General features: G+C 38.5%; 1 protein-coding gene across 1 annotated transcript; it reads right to left on the minus strand.

Moving 5' to 3' along the window:
- On the minus strand, positions 1–17273 carry LOC119646637 (PITH domain-containing protein GA19395). The gene is made up of 5 exons (XM_038047150.1): positions 16963–17273; positions 16787–16908; positions 4656–4760; positions 4508–4593; positions 1–141 (listed from the first exon to the last, which is right to left on the minus strand). The coding sequence occupies exons 1-5, from the start codon at positions 17155–17157 to the stop codon at positions 17–19; spliced, it is 633 nt and encodes a 210-aa protein (XP_037903078.1). The 5' UTR covers positions 17158–17273; the 3' UTR covers positions 1–16.
- Positions 17274–17362: the final 89 nt, after the last annotated feature.

The raw sequence follows: 17362 nt of genomic DNA on the forward strand, positions 1-17362 counted from the left end.
TTGCAAGAGAAAATATTTATTGAATCGTAAAATTGGTAGGGTCGTATGTTTTACACTCGTGGTCGTGAATGTTAGGTCTTATTTCGTAATTGCAGATTGTTACACCGTGATGATGTGCTTCTGTATATTCGCCTCGAAGACCTAAAAAAATAAAAGAATTTTATTAGAATGTCGTTTGTTTTAAGGGGACTTTCTGTTTCAAAATTAAAGAAAAATCAAATTTTTCTTTTTTCACATTTTATTACACTTTGCTTTCAAGAATTAACTCCTAAAATTTTATTAAGGAATTCTCAATGAAAAAAGTTATAGCTATTTTTGTAATGGTACCTACGCATTAATGGGTTTCTAATCAAAGCGAAACACGACGCGCTAGCTGGTTCCTCTCACGTCGTATATTTATTAACACTAGAGAGCTAAAAGCAACTTTGTAAAATTCGTGAAATTTTGTTAAAAATTTTGTGAAATATGCCGCAAGTCGGTGACGAAATATTCACTGCCTTGCCCGAATTGCAAGGCTTCCACTTTAAATGAAGGATCAATAACATATCTCACAAAAATAGGAATCAAAATTGTTGAAAACAAAACCTTATTAGATTCGGTTAACTGTCTGTCTCACGGAATTCTCTAAGAAACGATTACACCTATTGACATAAGATTTGGTAGAAACGTGCAACTATAAACCCCCACGTATGCGGTGAATTACATTGCTGCACGTTGAACTTAAGGGAGGTCCTAATACCGAATATAGTCATGTCGGGTATCAAATGAAAGGTCTGCAAAGCAGGTATTAATTTTCACATTGGTTGCAAAGGAGAGGAGTACGAGGGCCCAAATGTTTCAATTGGTCAATGCACACTGTATCTAGGCTAGTGCGATACTCTTCGTTATCATATTTGGTCAAATAAAGTTAATAATAGTATATTCCTACATTTTAAAAATCTACTGCAACCCTCTTAACCTCATCCTAGATTTGTAAAATTTGAAAAATGAAGCAGCATTCTAGAAGTTCGTAGTTTGATGTAAATCCTACTATTATTAACGAAGTTATGGTAGATCAAAGTTGCCTCCGCCTTAAAATAAAAAATGTCAGTGCCATATTAATTGGGGGCCTATTTCAGCTTACAAAAACTGTTCTTACGATATAAGACAATGATCTTGCCAGTTCTGAAGTATTTCTCGGAGACTTGGGTTGGGGATTGGACGATTTGGCAGCCTTTATAACGATGAACTCGATGATAGTTACGACAACCGTTTGGTAGTTGGCTCAATAGGGTGCAGTGGGTAGGCCACCTTATCCTTATGGGTGGGGAAAAGGAATATCTATGGATGGAAAGAGCAGACTTAGAAAATCCTACCTAGATGGAGATTGAATTTCTGTGGAGTATTATGGTTTTAGAAATTTATTATTTTCACTAATGACGGAAAACACTTTTATAGTGCAATTTAACAAAACTCAGTTTTTAAAAGAAATAAATCGTGTATTTGCAATTATCAGCATTTTAAATTTCAACCAAATTCAAACAGACCGAAAAGCCTGCGCCATGTTGTGTGACGTCACAACACGAGTCAAGAAACTTCAGCAACTGCCATTTATTCATAAAAATATAAAACGAGGACGATGAAATATGGTTTCGCGTTTTACTGCACAAATAATTCCACAAAAAAAACCTCGCAGAAAGCTTTTTTGGATGTTCCGAAAGGAAATTTTCGGAAGAAGTGGCTCGCAATCGTCCGACGGAATCCAGTTTCACTGGAGTCAGGTTGAAATTTTGTGGATCATTTCAATGTGATTTAAAATTTTTTAAACTTTAACTCCAATCGTAATCGATAATATACGACTGCGCTAGAATTTTTTGTCACTATTATTCAAATTCAAATCAAGTCACAAGGGAAGAAATACAGCCGAATATTCAACGTGCAGATCCATTTTTTTTGCGTTCTGGTAAAAATGTCAGAATTTGAAATTGAAGCATTGTCCATTGACGCTTAAATTCTCCTTTTTTATGTAAAAAACTGATTGTTTACTTGAAAAGTAGCAAGTAACAAACACTAAACCGGATGTCCTCACGTAGATAAGATTCAAATTGCTCGCTCGATGACTTTAATTGTTAAACCATTCTAAATAACAAATGAACGTTCCGAATTGTTTTTTTAACGGATATGGTAATTTTGCAGGTGAGACTACTATTTCGGCGTAAAAAAATATATACTTATTTTCTGCCGGGGGAGTCCATTTCTTGCATAATATTGAGCTGAACTAAAGGCCTTTTCAATAAATTAGTTGGTATTTATCTATTATTTTTATTTTTGTGTGGTATTTTGAGTGTTTTTAAGGCTGTGTGAAGCAAAACCTTACTAAAATCGATTCAATTGCTGGGTGTCCGTACATCAATATGAGGTAATAGACAATGTTTGGAATGAGCATATTTATGTGTACAATATGTACATAGCATACTTAAAAGTTCGAAAATACAGTGGAATCCCGATAATGCGTACACATTGATAATTCGTATTTCCGGCTAATTCGTATAAATTTGCCAGTCCCTAGAGTTAACTTTTTTTTATTTTGTACTTCCGATAATTGATAATTCTGATATTTCGTAGCAAATCGTCGGGAATTTTACTGTCTTATCTTCGAAAAGAAAAACGTACATAGAAAGTCTCTCACATAAGATGAATACAAAATCTTTACATCTAAAGCGTCCAGGTTCCGGTATTCCGATTTGTTTAATATCTTATTCAGCTTGTCCGTATTTATCTATTTTCCTATTTTTATTCCTACAAGAAAATTGCAGAAGTTGAAACTCGAATACTTTTACAACACCATTGGAGAGAGGGTTCGACAGAGGCGTAACACACAATATGTCAAATTGAAAGTATAATTTCTGGTGCAATTGTGCAACACTTTCATCGAAGAGCTGTCACATTCAGATCAACCAACTACCGTGGATACCGAACGTATAAAGCTTCGTTACCACATCGAACTTAGTATTCCTCAAATATCAATGGTCCGATATACTATGGGAAAGCAAACTTCAAATCGTATGAACGGAAATCTTGCCACTATGTTCTGATATGCATGCCCATCAGTTAATTGTAGGTAGTTTTATGAGCAGCCGCCGATAATAGTAATTCGAGCGGGAGAACGGATTTTGCCCCCTGCTGGAGATTAACGACAGCCGAATTAACAGAAAAACAGTTGGGAGAGATTTGGAGGATGGATGAGCTTTTTAAATTTGAAGTACGGCTTTGTGGCTTGAAGGATTATGTTCATTCTATGAGAACAAAAGAACATCGAAACACATCAAACTAGCAGTTAATAGTTACGAAAAAAAGAATTGAAATATAACATAGAAAAATAGTGATAATTTTTGTTTTTTGTTTCAATTGAGGATTTACTGTGAAGGAGTACATAAGTGGAAATTTGAACCCGGAAACACAACACAACTGACTGTAAATGCATCTATAGTTGGGGAAGATAGTTTAAAATTACAATTTTAAAAAGGAGGACAATTTAAAACATTTCACGAAGTTAAAAATAAATTCCACAGAAAACAAAACTAGTTCCACGAAAATAAAAAAATCAGCTTTGATAGCTCTCCAATTGGTTTTAAATAATCGCAAAGTCGGTTTAGCAAAGGTTCATTAACTTTAGTGCCATAAGTCAGCATTAGTTGTTCAACTTAATAATAATAATAATCGTTGGCGCAACAATCCAATTGGATCAGGACATTGAAGTGAGTTAGAGCACTTCATTCAAGACCGTAATGATACACTACAGTATACTGAGAAGGCAATGTGGTCAGCATTGCGCTCGCCCGAGATTATTACCCTGATTTGACTCAGGTACTCATTCACAACTGAGTCGACTGGTATCCGATGTCAAATCGCGATACAACTCCCACTGCCACCTGGGAGATTTGAACCGCGACCTTGCGTACAACAGCCTTAGGCTCTAACCACTCAGCTATCCGGACACTCTTTCAATTTGGTTTTTGTTGTTGAAATTAGTTTATTAGGCACAAGCTCATTATTAGTAGCCTCGATCTTGACATCCGGAAAACCGGAATTGTATTGGTTAACAAATTTGTATTGTAATGTATCTCAGTATCGCCAATACCCTACAGCCATGACTCTGAATTTGATTTTTAAGGACCATCTTGATGTTGGTCCCAATGCATCATGAAGTGTCAAAGATCCGGTCAATCTGCCTGAACTGAACAGCTGAGCGCGTGTCATGGGTACAATGGTAGCTGCATTCGTATGTGGACGGAACTGAACGGTCAAAATTTACTGGCATAACATATAGTTGTGCTTTCATAGTCGACAATAGCCTACTCAGATGTGAATACTCATCATTCCTAAATTTGCGGTTTCCTAAAAGGGCATTGTGATGATAATAAAATGTGGGCATAGTCTAATTTAAAATGAAGCGGAGAAAAATAACAATGAAAGAATATTGGATAAGTACGAGGAAGAAATTTTTAATTAGTAATAATTAACTCACCTATGTAGTAAATTTTTGTTTTGTCGTTTCCGAAATTCGATGGGAAATAAAGAGAAAGATGGTGAATTCCGGAGAATATGGCCGTTCTGAAATACATATCAAACAATATTTTAGTACTTCTAAGATTGATTCTTCGCATTGTACCTACTTTACAGGATACTCTAGGCTAGCAGTCGGATCCTTGGTTAACTGTAATTCCTGATCAGCTTTCACGGAAGTATCATCAAAAGCCATTTTCGGTCGGTTTTTGTATCTGAAATTAATATTATAATATATAAGAAAGTGAGAATTTCAGGTCCCTGGAAAGTTGGGAACTTTTTGCCTACAATTTTTTGCTTTGTGTCAGGATAGCTCAGTGGTTAGAGCACATGGGCGAGCGCAATACTGACCACATTGCCCCGTACGGGGTACTGTAATCCTGTAGTGTACTGTTACGGTCTTGAATGAAGTGCTCTAACACACTTCAAGGCCCTGATCCAATTATAATAATAATAATCGTTGGCGCAACAATCCATATTGGATCAGGAAGGCCCTGACGTTAGAGCACTTCATTCAAGACCGTATATTGTAGGAGACAATGTGGTCAGCATTGCGCTCGGCCAAGTTTATTACCCTGATTTGACACAGGTACTCGGACTGGTATCCGACGGCAAATCACGATACAAATCCCACTGCCACCAGCGAGATTTGAACCGCGACCTTCCGTATGACAGCCTTGTGCTCTAACCACTCAGCTATCCGGACACTGATCCAATTGGATTATTATTATTCCGAGTTGTCATAATATCGGCAGATGCCGGATTTTACCTAATACTAACTCTAAGTGCCAAGTATTTAGGCTCGGACGATCTTACCTACTTAAAAGATAAAGGGGCGCAATGCAATGGACAATATGCAACGATTTTTCAAGCCGAAGTATATGCGATCCTAAGGGTGGAAAACTGGGTGATTGGCGAGCGGTTGAAGGGCAGGCGCATCGCAATCTGCTGTGACAGTCAAGCTGCGCTGAGGGCATTGAGCAGTCCTTTGATCACCTCGAAAATCGTTCAGGAATGCAGAAACCGTTTGAACTCTTTGTCTAGATTTAATACGGTGGAACTACTCTGGGTAACTGGTCACTGTGGGATGTGTGTGTGTGTGTGTGTATGGTGGGGGAGAAGCTACAGCTTCTGAGCACTCAGGCCGTGTTGGCCCATTGTACTCGCCTCCCCCGTCTAACGGAATATTCCGAATTCGTTAACGTATCGCAGGATTTCCGTTAGTGGATGTGATGCTACCCGTCGCAATTGGAGGACATCGGCACCAAAGATCTGATGCCTGATGCGTCCATAGGCGGGTCATTCACATAGGAAATGCTCCATGGATTCCGCTTCCTCATTACAGGAGGGACACGTATCATCTTCGGTAATTCCTATTCTGAACATATGCCCAGCTAGTGAATTATGGCCTGTCAGAATGCCCACAATACACCTGCAAGTCCTCCTGCTTTTCGACAGGATAAACTTTGCTTTACGTATATTCGGTTCTGGCAGGAAAAGTTTGGTGTGTCGAGCAGCATTTAGGCTCTGCCACCTATCATTATGGGAAACTTGTTCCCAGTTTTTGAAAACAGATTTAGCCAATGCTACTGATACCCCAATTGCTGGTTCCGATCCCGGCATAGGGGAGATTGACCCCTCTTTCGCTAAAGCGTCCGAGATTTCATTTCCCTCTATGCCACAGTGACCAGGTACCCAGAGTAGTTCCACCGTATTGAATCTAGACATAGAGTTCAAACGGTTTCTGCATTCCTGAACGATTTTCGAGGTGATCAAAGGACTGCTCAATGCCCTCAGTGCAGCTTGACTGTCACTGCAGATTGCGATGCGGCTGCCCTTCAACCGCTCGTCAATCACCCAGTTTTCCACCCTTAGGATCGCATAAACTTCGGCTTGAAAAACCATTGCATATTGTCCCAAAGGAAAAGCCCACTTCTCGTTTTTATTCGAGAGGTAGACTCCGGCCCCAGAACCCTCTTCTGTTTTTGAGCCATCGGTGTAGAAGACTTCCGTATATCCCGCCACGCATTCCTCTGGGTCTTCCCAGTCCTCTCTACTCTTCAGGGTAACTACATATCTTCTACCAAACAGATGTATGGGGACACGAGAATCGGAAGGCATTGTAAGAACTGGATTTAGTCCTCCCAGTAACTCTTCCAATGCTCTGTGCCCCCCACATCCGTTGTTTTCCCATAGTTCTAATCGAATTAGCCTATGAGCTGCTCATTGCAGTGCCTTGAATAAATATATCCAGGGGCTGCAAATTGAGTAGTGCATTCAGAGCTGCGCCGGATGTCGTGCTCATGGCACCAGTGATACCCAGACAAACAGTTCTTTGCAGTGCGTCTAGTTTACGATGAAAACCTTTTTGTCTCACCTTAACCCACCACACTACGGATGCATATACGAACATCGGCCTAATGATGGCAACGTATATCATTACCACATGAGGCCTGAGTCCCCATGTCGAGGCAAAGGTCCGCCTGCACAGCCCATAAGCTGTGATAGCTCGTTTCATCTTTACCTCTACATGTTTGTTCCAAAGAAGTTTTTTATCTAGAGTGACCCCCAGATATTTCACTTCTTCGGAGAGTTGAAGGGTAGTACCCCTCATCTCAGGGAGACAAAGTCCATCCAGTTTTCTCCTTTCTGTGAATAAAACCATTGTGGTTTTATTTGGATTAACTGACAAACCATGTCTAAGGCACCAGCTGTCTATCAAATCAACGGCACGCTGTATATTCCTACACACCGTTCCAAGATCCCGATCAACAGCAAGTACAGACACGTCATCAGCATAAGCACTGTGGCATAGAGGGGAATGAAATCTCGGACGCTTTAGCGAAAGAGGGGTCAATCTCCCCTATGCCGGGAGCCGGGATCGGAACCAGCAATTGGGGTATCAGTAGCATTGGCTAAATCTGTTTTCAAAAACTGGGAACAAGTTTCCCATAATGATAGGTGGCAGAGCCTAAATGCTGCTCGACACACCAAACTTTTCCTGCCAGAACCGAATATACGTAAAGCAAAGTTTATCCTGTCGAAAAGCAGGAGGACTTGCAGGTGTATTGTGGGCATTCTGACAGGCCATAATTCACTAGCTGGGCATATGTTCAGAATAGGAATTACCGAAGATGATACGTGTCTCTCCTTAATGAGGAAGCGGAATCCATGGAGCATTTCCTATGTGAATGCCCCGCCTATGGACGCATCAGGCATCAGATCTTTGGTGCCGATGTTCTCCAATTGCGACGGGTAGCATCACATCCACTAACGGAAATCCTGCGATACGTTAACGAATCCGGAATATCCGTTAGACGGGGGAGGTGAGTACAATGGGCCAACACGGCCTGAGTGCTCAGAAGCTGCAGCTTCTCCCCCACCATACACACACACACGGATGAGAGTCCTATCGTTAACGTAACTCGCAGGACCATCAAATACTTACGTTCACTTGTAAGTTCTGTGAGATGGTATACGGTGGCGAAATCGTTGCTCCATTCACCAACGCAACGCAATTCCTCTTGTCATGGTGCACCTTACGCTGAATTTCTCATACTTTGTTACGGTAAGGGAGCTCCAACATGTCACGCTTACCTCCGCTCGCAACCAACAACAAATTTATCAGTTCCTTCCCTTATCCTCCTCCGTTCCCGCAGTAAACCACATTTTGTAAAAACTTCACCCGCACTAGAGACTTTTGTGGCGGCCCAATGCTCATGAGTATTCCCGGGTGGGTTGTTTAAAACTATATTGAATTGGGTTTCGACACTCTGCTCTCCTGTGAGGAGATGAAGCAGCGACACGTAACCTAAGTAATCGACCATCAGATGTTGGTCCCTTTCGATGTCGGTGTTAGCATCTCTTTTGTTATGCACATTCGGAAGATAATTTCTAAATTTACTACTGATCCCAATATGGTTGATTTGGTTAGATGCTTGCAACCGGTCAGTCGAAACCCTTTTTAAGTACATATGAGAAGTATACCCAAATATTTAATTTATTAGCTAATGTGAACAAAAGATTGCATACCTGAAGCCTGTTTTTCTGGTTTTTGTAATTCGTATGATATGACGTATCCGGATGGCACAGTGGCTAGAGCACTGGGCTACGACCGCGGTTCATATCTTACTGGGGGCAGAGAGATTTGTTATCGTGACTAAATGTCGGATTCCTGTCGACTTAGCAGTGATGAGTACCTGAATCAACTGAATAAAGTGCTCTAACACGCTTTAAGACCCTGGTCCAATTGGATTGTCACGCCAACAATTATTATTATTATGATACGATCTGTAACATATTCACAACAAAATAAAATCCAATGGAGATGAGGAGTTCTCTTCATTCCATGTTAAAGACACTTTTCAAACGCCATTGTGTTGTGTGCGCACAACCATGTACTAACTCTTGGAATGGTAAAGATGCAGTCCTGACGAATAATAATCTATTTATTCACAAATAGTAAGACCAAATGATATTCCTATGGTTATCTTCATAGAGACATAAAGCAATCTTTTAGTAATTTGTCATTTGTTAACCAATAAGTGGTCTTAATATTGTGAAAATGATAATGAAGACTGACATTTCGAACCGGTCTTGAGGTTTGTTAGAAAGACGGGGAGTGGGAGGGGTGGAAAGTGATGATTTTTTTAACGGACCCATTCTCAGAAATTACCCAACTGAAAAATATGAAAAAAGTCATGAAGCTGCCTCTATATGGTGCCCAGGCCTCAAAATACTCTGCATATCGATATCTGTTCAAATTAAGTTAATAATAGTATATTATCATATTTTTGGGGAAATTGAGTAAAACCCCCCTTAAGTGCATCCCAGAGTTATAAAAGTTAGAAGTAGTATAAAATATAATATGAAGCATATTATCCCCAAGCTTGATCAAAATCATACCATTAGTAACAAAGTTACAGTAACTCAAAGTTGGCTTTACCGTGTAAATTTACTGCAACTAAATATCAATATCAAACTAAAGTGGATAGTCAGACATGCTAACTGCATATACATAACGGGCAACCTACAAATGGGATAGTTCTATACTCAAAAATACCTGAAGCGTCGAGCTTCCGGTTTCCCGACTTGTTTTTACTTAATTTTATGAACTTCAAAAGTAATTGTTGATTCAACCGCGGAAGGCTTCGGCACGTTCTTTACGTCTCCAAATTATGAATAGAAGCCAATCTTGATGGGCACTTTTCTGTATTTTCCTACTCTACAAATCTCAAAAATTTCCCGCAGACTTTTTTCCTCGAACAAATTCCTAAGTCTTCTCCGCCGATCAGGTGATTTCCCGGTCGCCCACCCGAGAAAAAAATTCAAAGCCCTTCATCCAGAACGCGGACAATGCAGCCAGAAGTCAATTATTCGCAACAACAATAATACGTACAGGCTGCATTTTGTTGCCTCTATATATTGCCGCGCGTTAACCACAAAGAGTTTAGGTAGTAGCGCCTATTGGGCAGTTTCACGCGCATGTAATTTAATGGGGAGAGATACAACCGAATTAGAATTACGTACTAGCACTGAGGAAGGAGGCACGTAGTCTCCGAAACAATTGTATGGGGAAGGGAAATAAAATTATTTACAGTATAAGGAACAATACCTAGTTTTTTTTAAATTTATATATTAACTGTAAAAAAACATGGACATTAATTTCAATTTAGATGCAACCGGTTCAAAAAGTTCATGAGTTTTTGTCATGTAGTGTCATGTTGGTAAACTTCCAGCTACCCTGCCAGAAGGATAGTACTCACCTTCTCATAATGTCTCCCATTGTGATTCGTTTTGGACAACTAACTGTTTTATATGCAGCTATACTTATGTATGTACAGCGCCGGAAAAAAATTCTCAAATTATTTAAAGATGTCTTTCGTCCAAGAACGAATTTATTTTTAATCTTTATATATTTATATGTGATTTTGTAACATATTTTATATAAAATAACGTGTAGGTCCAACTTTTGAAAAAAAAAATTGTCATAGGGTAACCACTTTCATTTTTGCCGCTTTTGTCAATATTTTAACCGAAAAAAACGTGCTCACTCATTTAAAATACGAATTTTTTACCAAAAAGGTTAATAAAAATGAACAAGCATACGGATTAAAAGTTAATAATTTGCCGGATATCGTTTTGCAGTAATAACTGCACGTCAGTGCAGCATGGAGTCAACAAACCAAACAAGTCGCAATAAAGGAAACTGGCGCTTCGGATATAAAGATTTTCTGTTCATCATGTGAGAAACTTTCAACGCATATTTTTCCATTTGTATATGGCTAAAAACCCAAAACATTCGTTTATACTTTTTTCAAACTACAAGATATAGGTACATATTACAAAAGTAGATATTATGCTCGCCCTAAACAAACAAACATTGCCTATTACCGACTACTGTATTCCATATCCATGTATATAAATTGATCTTACTCCTATTCCCGATTTACTACGTTCATAAAAGTATACATATGTACATCTAAAGTACGTATATTAAATACCACTTGTTTAATGTACAAATATATCTAACTGAATCAGTTCGGGGTAGTGCCTTCATTTACATATACATATAAACACATACATATGGCTGCCTGGAGTAATTGATATTGATATTAAATGATTAAATACAAAATTAGAACGAAAAGTCCCTGCGACGAATTTACACGACACGACACGTTTTAGAAGGCACGAAATTCACACAAAATGTAAAAGTTTCACCTTCTATAACTTTGTTAATAATGGTTGAATCTCCCACTTCCCAATGTTATGTTTTATTTTATCCTTTATGCAAGAACCAAAATTTTGTAGTTCTAGTATGAACTTAAGGGGGGTTTCCGTATATGGTAATATATTATCATTAACTTTATTTGTGCAGATATCGGAACGGGATGTATTTTGAGCCCTAGATTTTATTTAAATACACCTTGGGTCTGAGAACGAAACCTGTTACCCTTTTGGGGGTCATATTTTGACCCCTCACTCCTCTATGTTTCACCCCATATCAAATATGGGATCAGTTGCACCCTTCATTCACATGTACGGTAAGCCCCCCTTAAACTTAATACAAAATGGCGCAACTTACTGCATGTAAAGGAACAACAAACCACACGATCTCACCAATTTTCATGACAATGGGTCCAGCCGTTTCCGAATAAATCGGGTGTGACAGACAGACATCGATTCGATTCTAAAGGTTTTGTTTCACGAAAAATGCTTCACGCATAAGCACAACCTGGATGAAATGGCGTTCCATACCTGGCGTTCTTTGTCATTGTCATCAACGTCTCAAATCTAAAATTTACTTTTATAGTTGTGAGTGTTGGTTGACTATGAAAGACAATGTACGGCGAGTTGCGATAATGGGGACGAAAATGTTGCGACTAGTGGCGCGATACGCCTTGATCACATCCGTAATGAGGAAATCCGCGATCGATATGGGGTTGCACCGATCGTGGAAAAATTGTGAGAGAGGCATTTTCAATGGTATGGTCATCTAATTCGCACTAACGAAGATTAACTCGCCAAGGTTGGTCTGAACATCGAAGTTGATGGTAAGCGAGCAAAAGGCCAACCGAAACAACGGTGAATTCGTATGCTGCATGATGATTTGAAAGCCGCGCTGCTGTATCCACATCAGTTACAATAAAGAAAAAATTGTAAATATTGCCTTATTTTTGGCTATTTACAAATGCTGTGCTTCTTAGGAGAAGAATACTACGTCAATGATCATTTTAATTTGCAATTAATGTAATTGGATAATTAAATTACTAAATGGGATGTTGAGATGGCGTTGATCATTTACAAGTGATACACATTAATGACGTTGATTTTTATTTTTGTGTAGTCGAGATGGGATTCCTGTACTCCATTGGACATATTTTTTCCCGGCGGCTCGAACCAAGATAATAAAGGAACCGATTGGTTCGTGCGGTAGGACCGCTTTTTTATTTTTCGTTTGCCTGAGTAATGTTCCTTTTATAGTTCAGGTTTTGGTATGGACCCATACATCGAGTAAGTGCTGTGGATTTTCGGAATTATTTCGGCATTTCCTTTAGGTTTTGGGATAGCTCAGCTCTCGTTGTTGATCTGATCGCAGTCACATGCACAAGCACTTCGAAACTGCTTGACTCAAAAGTAGTTGCTCCCAACTTTATCAAACCATGGAATATACACGTGTAGCATACGATAATATGAATTAATGCACGAACCCAAGCCAACCATACAATTTACACATTTACGAATCGCATTGGCAACATGCGTTTCTAGCTGTGATGATACGAATACATGATGCTGCGAGAAACAGAAACACGTTGATTCCAGACCCGGGAATATGAACGGAGTCAAGCTTGAGCGGGTGCTTCTTAAATAAGGTCCAATATGTTGGATGATTATTGTTGACAGGAATTTAGGGTTTATTTGTTTATGTATGAATGTAAGGATATGAAAGTGAAAAAATTGACTTGTAAATGACTTTGCTCAGAAATTTAAGTTTTTTTATTTACACTCGCGTAAGAATATCACCCACCGCGGGAAAAATGTATTAATGCAATAGATTCATTGCAAAATTTACGAAGGATATTGGGTGAGAAATGTTATTCTGGGGCAGTTCATTTGTTCTTAGAATTGCTTGAGTGAAATCAGTCTTTGAGTTTCTTGTTGAATATTACAATGATTTTTTCGATATAATAAATAAATGAACAAAAAATAATTTATTCATCAGACATGATTCAAAAGTCAAATAAGCAATGAACTTTTGAGAATGTCACCAAATCGACATCAGTTCGCGAACTGTACGCGGACGATTGTAAGAAATAGGATTCTACGGAAGGCGACCATAAAAAAAAGCTAACGGCGAAAATGAGTACTGCTCGGTTGAAATTTGCGAATGAGCATGAATTTTAGACTTAGACGAATATTGAGGAGAGTGATATTTACAGATGAGTAAAAAATAAGCCACAACCAGTCTGATCGCACTAAATGCGCATGGCTACATAACTATAATAAATAAATATTTGGAGCCTTCTATCAACAGACCGTTTCCTCCCGCGATCGATCCAATTTCGCAGGATGAATCTGCGGCTGCTCTGGGGCAAAGAAGGTAACACTGCATTTTTTTGTGATCATTATCGCAACAAAATTACACATAAATATTAAAATCACTACCTTCCTCCTTTACTAGATACAAGCATTATTGAGCTAACTTTTTTTTATATTTATGAAGTTTATGTAGTTTTCCAGTTGTAAGAAAAAGTGTCAATAGCAGGGAATATTCGAAAAACGGGGTTTAACAAAAAAATAAAAACATTCATTTTACATAAATTTCATGAAAATACATACACATATTCATTTAAGTTCATAGCTATAGAAAAAACCTTAAAGAATGACAATTACACAGGATAAGCTGCTCTGTAACACTTATCTGGCCAAGAGTGTATTTGATTGCATATACATACATATATATTAATTTATTTAATTAATGTACTTATTTATTTTGGACTTTATTTGCTGTTTTTGTAATATATGCGAAAACATTTTTTTTCTTGGTGTTCCTAGCAACTTCTATAAAGCCGTTTGATATAAAAGATTTTGTAACTCTTTATTGCATTATACTTTACAGTTAATTTTGTTTGCATTAAGTTTGCTTTGAGATGATCAATTTTAATAAGGTTTTGTTTTCAACAAATCAATAAAAACAAGTCGGAATACCGGATTTTTAACCGGTCAAAACTTTGGAAATTTTTCTTAGAGTTGGATATTACAGTTTTTAAACGATGCCACGTACTATAGCATTTTCAAGGAACTAATCATAAGTGCAGTCGAGAATGATAACACTTTATGAGAAGCCGGAGTAGTTTTTGATGTCACAAAATCTGCGCTATGGGGAGTCCATAAAAACGGACAGGAAGTGGATGCCTAACTTAACGAAATCAATGAGCAGATCCTTGGTTAGCGCTGCGCGAGACAATCTGCACAAAAATAGTACACATGTTCGAAAGAAGCTGGTGAATTTTACAATGTTCAAATATCGACCCCAGCTGTGTCTTTTGCGGTTGTGAAACAATTGATTTTTACTGATATGACTTAATTATTATAACTTTTAGTAAAAATTGACTAATGGGAGGACGGCCATCAAAAAGAACTTGGATTTCGAAAAAAAAAATTAAAGATAGATAAAAAATTTTCGGAAACTCATAAAGATTGATCAGTCGGTGATTGGGGTCGCGTTTTTTGGAGCAACGAAAGCAAACTTAATCTGTTAGGTACTGATAAAATTATATATGTTCGCCCTCCAGGTGAAGCCTGTAAAGATCCCAAGTACCAAGGGATGGAAGCGTAATTATCTGGGGCTGGTATCACTTTTGTGTGAAATTTTCGGCACTAACAACATGTATTATAGGGTGCTTTTCTTGTTATGATCCATTGATTCAAGTTGAAGGAGTTATGAGATCGCCAATGATTTGTGACGTTTTGGGAAAGCACATACTCATGACAAGATGGGAAAATGCTGGGTTTTCTCGCAGAATAGCGGTTCTAAGTACTCGTCCAAGTTTGTTCAAAATTGGCCAAATGACAACCAAGTTGTAAAAATAACCTGGTCTTCTCAAAGTCCTGACCTGAATCTTTTTGAGCATCTTTGAGAAAAGTTAGATTGACGTATTTGAGATCAAAACTTTTCTAAAACAGCAGAACTAATAATGAACTTAATTGAATCTATTCCGTGAAGATGTGAAGTGATAAGAAAGACTAAAGCCTATTCAACAAGATATTAGAAAAAAATTACTCCCTTTTTCACATTGTTATTATTGTGTAAACTGCTTCTAAGACAAAATTTTCCAAAGTTTTGACGACACACGTTCAACTTCATTAGCTTCTACGTTTTGTGTGTGTAAATTCAACCAAAAAAGTGAAACTTTGATCTATTATAACTTCGTTAGTAGTGCGATTTACACCAGACTTAGCAGGATCAAGCTCTATATTATAGCCTACACATGATTATATTTGGGGAAAAAAATGTACACCCCCTTTTTACATTAATGGCTGCTTTCCCTTAAATTCGACGTAACAGTATATAACTCACTGTATGTCGGAGCGTTCACAGTTCCCACCTTTCCACCAAATTTGGTATCAATCGTGGCTTCAGTCTCCGAGAAAAATGCGCGTGACAGACAGACAGACAGTAAACCGACTTTAATAAGGTTTTGTTTTACACAAAACCTTAAAAAGAAAAGCGAAAGTGTCTCCATATAAATTCACTTTACAAATATGACAATGATGTCATACACGTCCTAGAGCGCAATAAATTAAAATGTATTTTGGAGCCTAGATTTCGCATAGGTCTCTGTGATTTTTTTTTTAGAATTTTCAGTTCGATAGGTTTTTAGAATTTCACTTTTTCACCAAATTTCATTACAATTGGTTCAACTGTTTCGGACTAAAACATGGGTGCCAGACAGGCAGACAGACAGACATCGAATCGATTTTAATAAGGTTTAGTTTTAGACAAAGGGCGGGAGGGATAAATAGAAGCAGTTGGCATAATATGAGATGTATGTATAAATATTGTTAACACAATTGTATGGTGGGAGATAACACAATTGCATATAGAATAACTCTTTAAATAAAAGAGATAGTCACGATGCATACCCATGTGTCTGTGTGGAAGGATGTCGCCGTTTCCCTGTTGGGCACACTTCGGCTTGCTGATAGGATCCTTGGTGATAGTTGTGCACAATCTGATTCGTGAGTTAATAACATGGTTTGAATGGGCGCTACAGCCATAGTGACAACGGACTTTTCAACCAGGGCAGAGTGGAAGACCGGCACCGTGTTCCGAGGTTATGGTTGTGTATTCTATATGGATAGGTCAAAAATGGTCTCGAGTCGATTTTGGAGTATTTTCAGATACTTGTAGCCGAATCCTATGGTCTTCTAGCATTCGCCAGTGTATTGCAAGCGGAGGTACTAATAATACTGGAGACTTGCTGATGGGTAGAGCGTGCTCCGAGGCCCAAGCGTAACATATTTATTCTGAGTGACAGTTAAGCGACCATTAGGGCTTAGTGCAAGGACGCACTAATACCTGCCATCACCATTTAAACCCCTAGTTGGTATGCGCGTGATTAGTGATGCGAAGAATAAACACTTCTTGAGTCATCCAAATATATCCCATATACATAACCCAATGTTGTGCGTGGATGTTTAAGAGATAATCAAGCGTTGTGGAAGGAAATAGTCTTACAGTTTAACCATCTTTGGATGAGAGTCATCATCGCCGCCAGCGATCCTTATGTTCTTCAATTTAACGTTGCCGGTGAAAGGTATATTGAAAAGTAACTCCTCGTCGCTGTCACTCTGCACGAACTGCAAGCAAAGTTGTGAGTCGCTTAAATGAGTTATCAACGCTTCACTTAATACCTGGCTTGTATCCAGTTTAGATTCGTATGGTTTGAAAACAGTTTTGCCCGATCCATCCTCCTCCTCGTTAAGGCATTCCAAGTTCTCCAAGTCGATCCTCTTGTACAAGCTGTATTGTATGCCCATTTCGAGCGGATCTTCTGACCCTCCTTCTGAGCAACAGGAGCAGCCTTCGTGCCCTCCTGGGTGCGACATGTCCTTTAAATTAAAAACTTCCGCGGGAACCCCAAAGCAGAACTCCCAATATGGGCCATACACATGCAAAACAACTCTGGAAACCGCAATGTAATTGCAGAGAAATGCCAAAATGAAGTTGAATTTTTAAGGAAGTGTACTACCGACATCGACCCATGAAGCGCCATCTTGACGCCAATTTATGAAACCTTCTAATTTTATGAAA

This window comes from Hermetia illucens, chromosome 1, assembly GCF_905115235.1.
Source record: "Hermetia illucens chromosome 1, iHerIll2.2.curated.20191125, whole genome shotgun sequence".
Lineage (NCBI taxonomy): Eukaryota > Metazoa > Arthropoda > Insecta > Diptera > Stratiomyidae > Hermetia > Hermetia illucens.

Bases quoted from the DNA above. Each gene is read 5' to 3' on its own strand.
- LOC119646637 (XM_038047150.1), bottom strand. From the start codon at position 17,157: ATGTCGCACCCAGGAGGGCACGAAGGCTGCTCCTGTTGCTCAGAAGGA. The intron at 4,761-16,786 runs GTAAGACTATTT...TATTAATTTCAG, and splicing joins CATCCAAAGATGGTTAAACT to ATACAAAAACCGACCGAAAA. The intron at 4,594-4,655 runs GTAGGTACAATG...TATGTATTTCAG, and splicing joins AGCCTAGAGTATCCTGTAAA to AACGGCCATATTCTCCGGAA.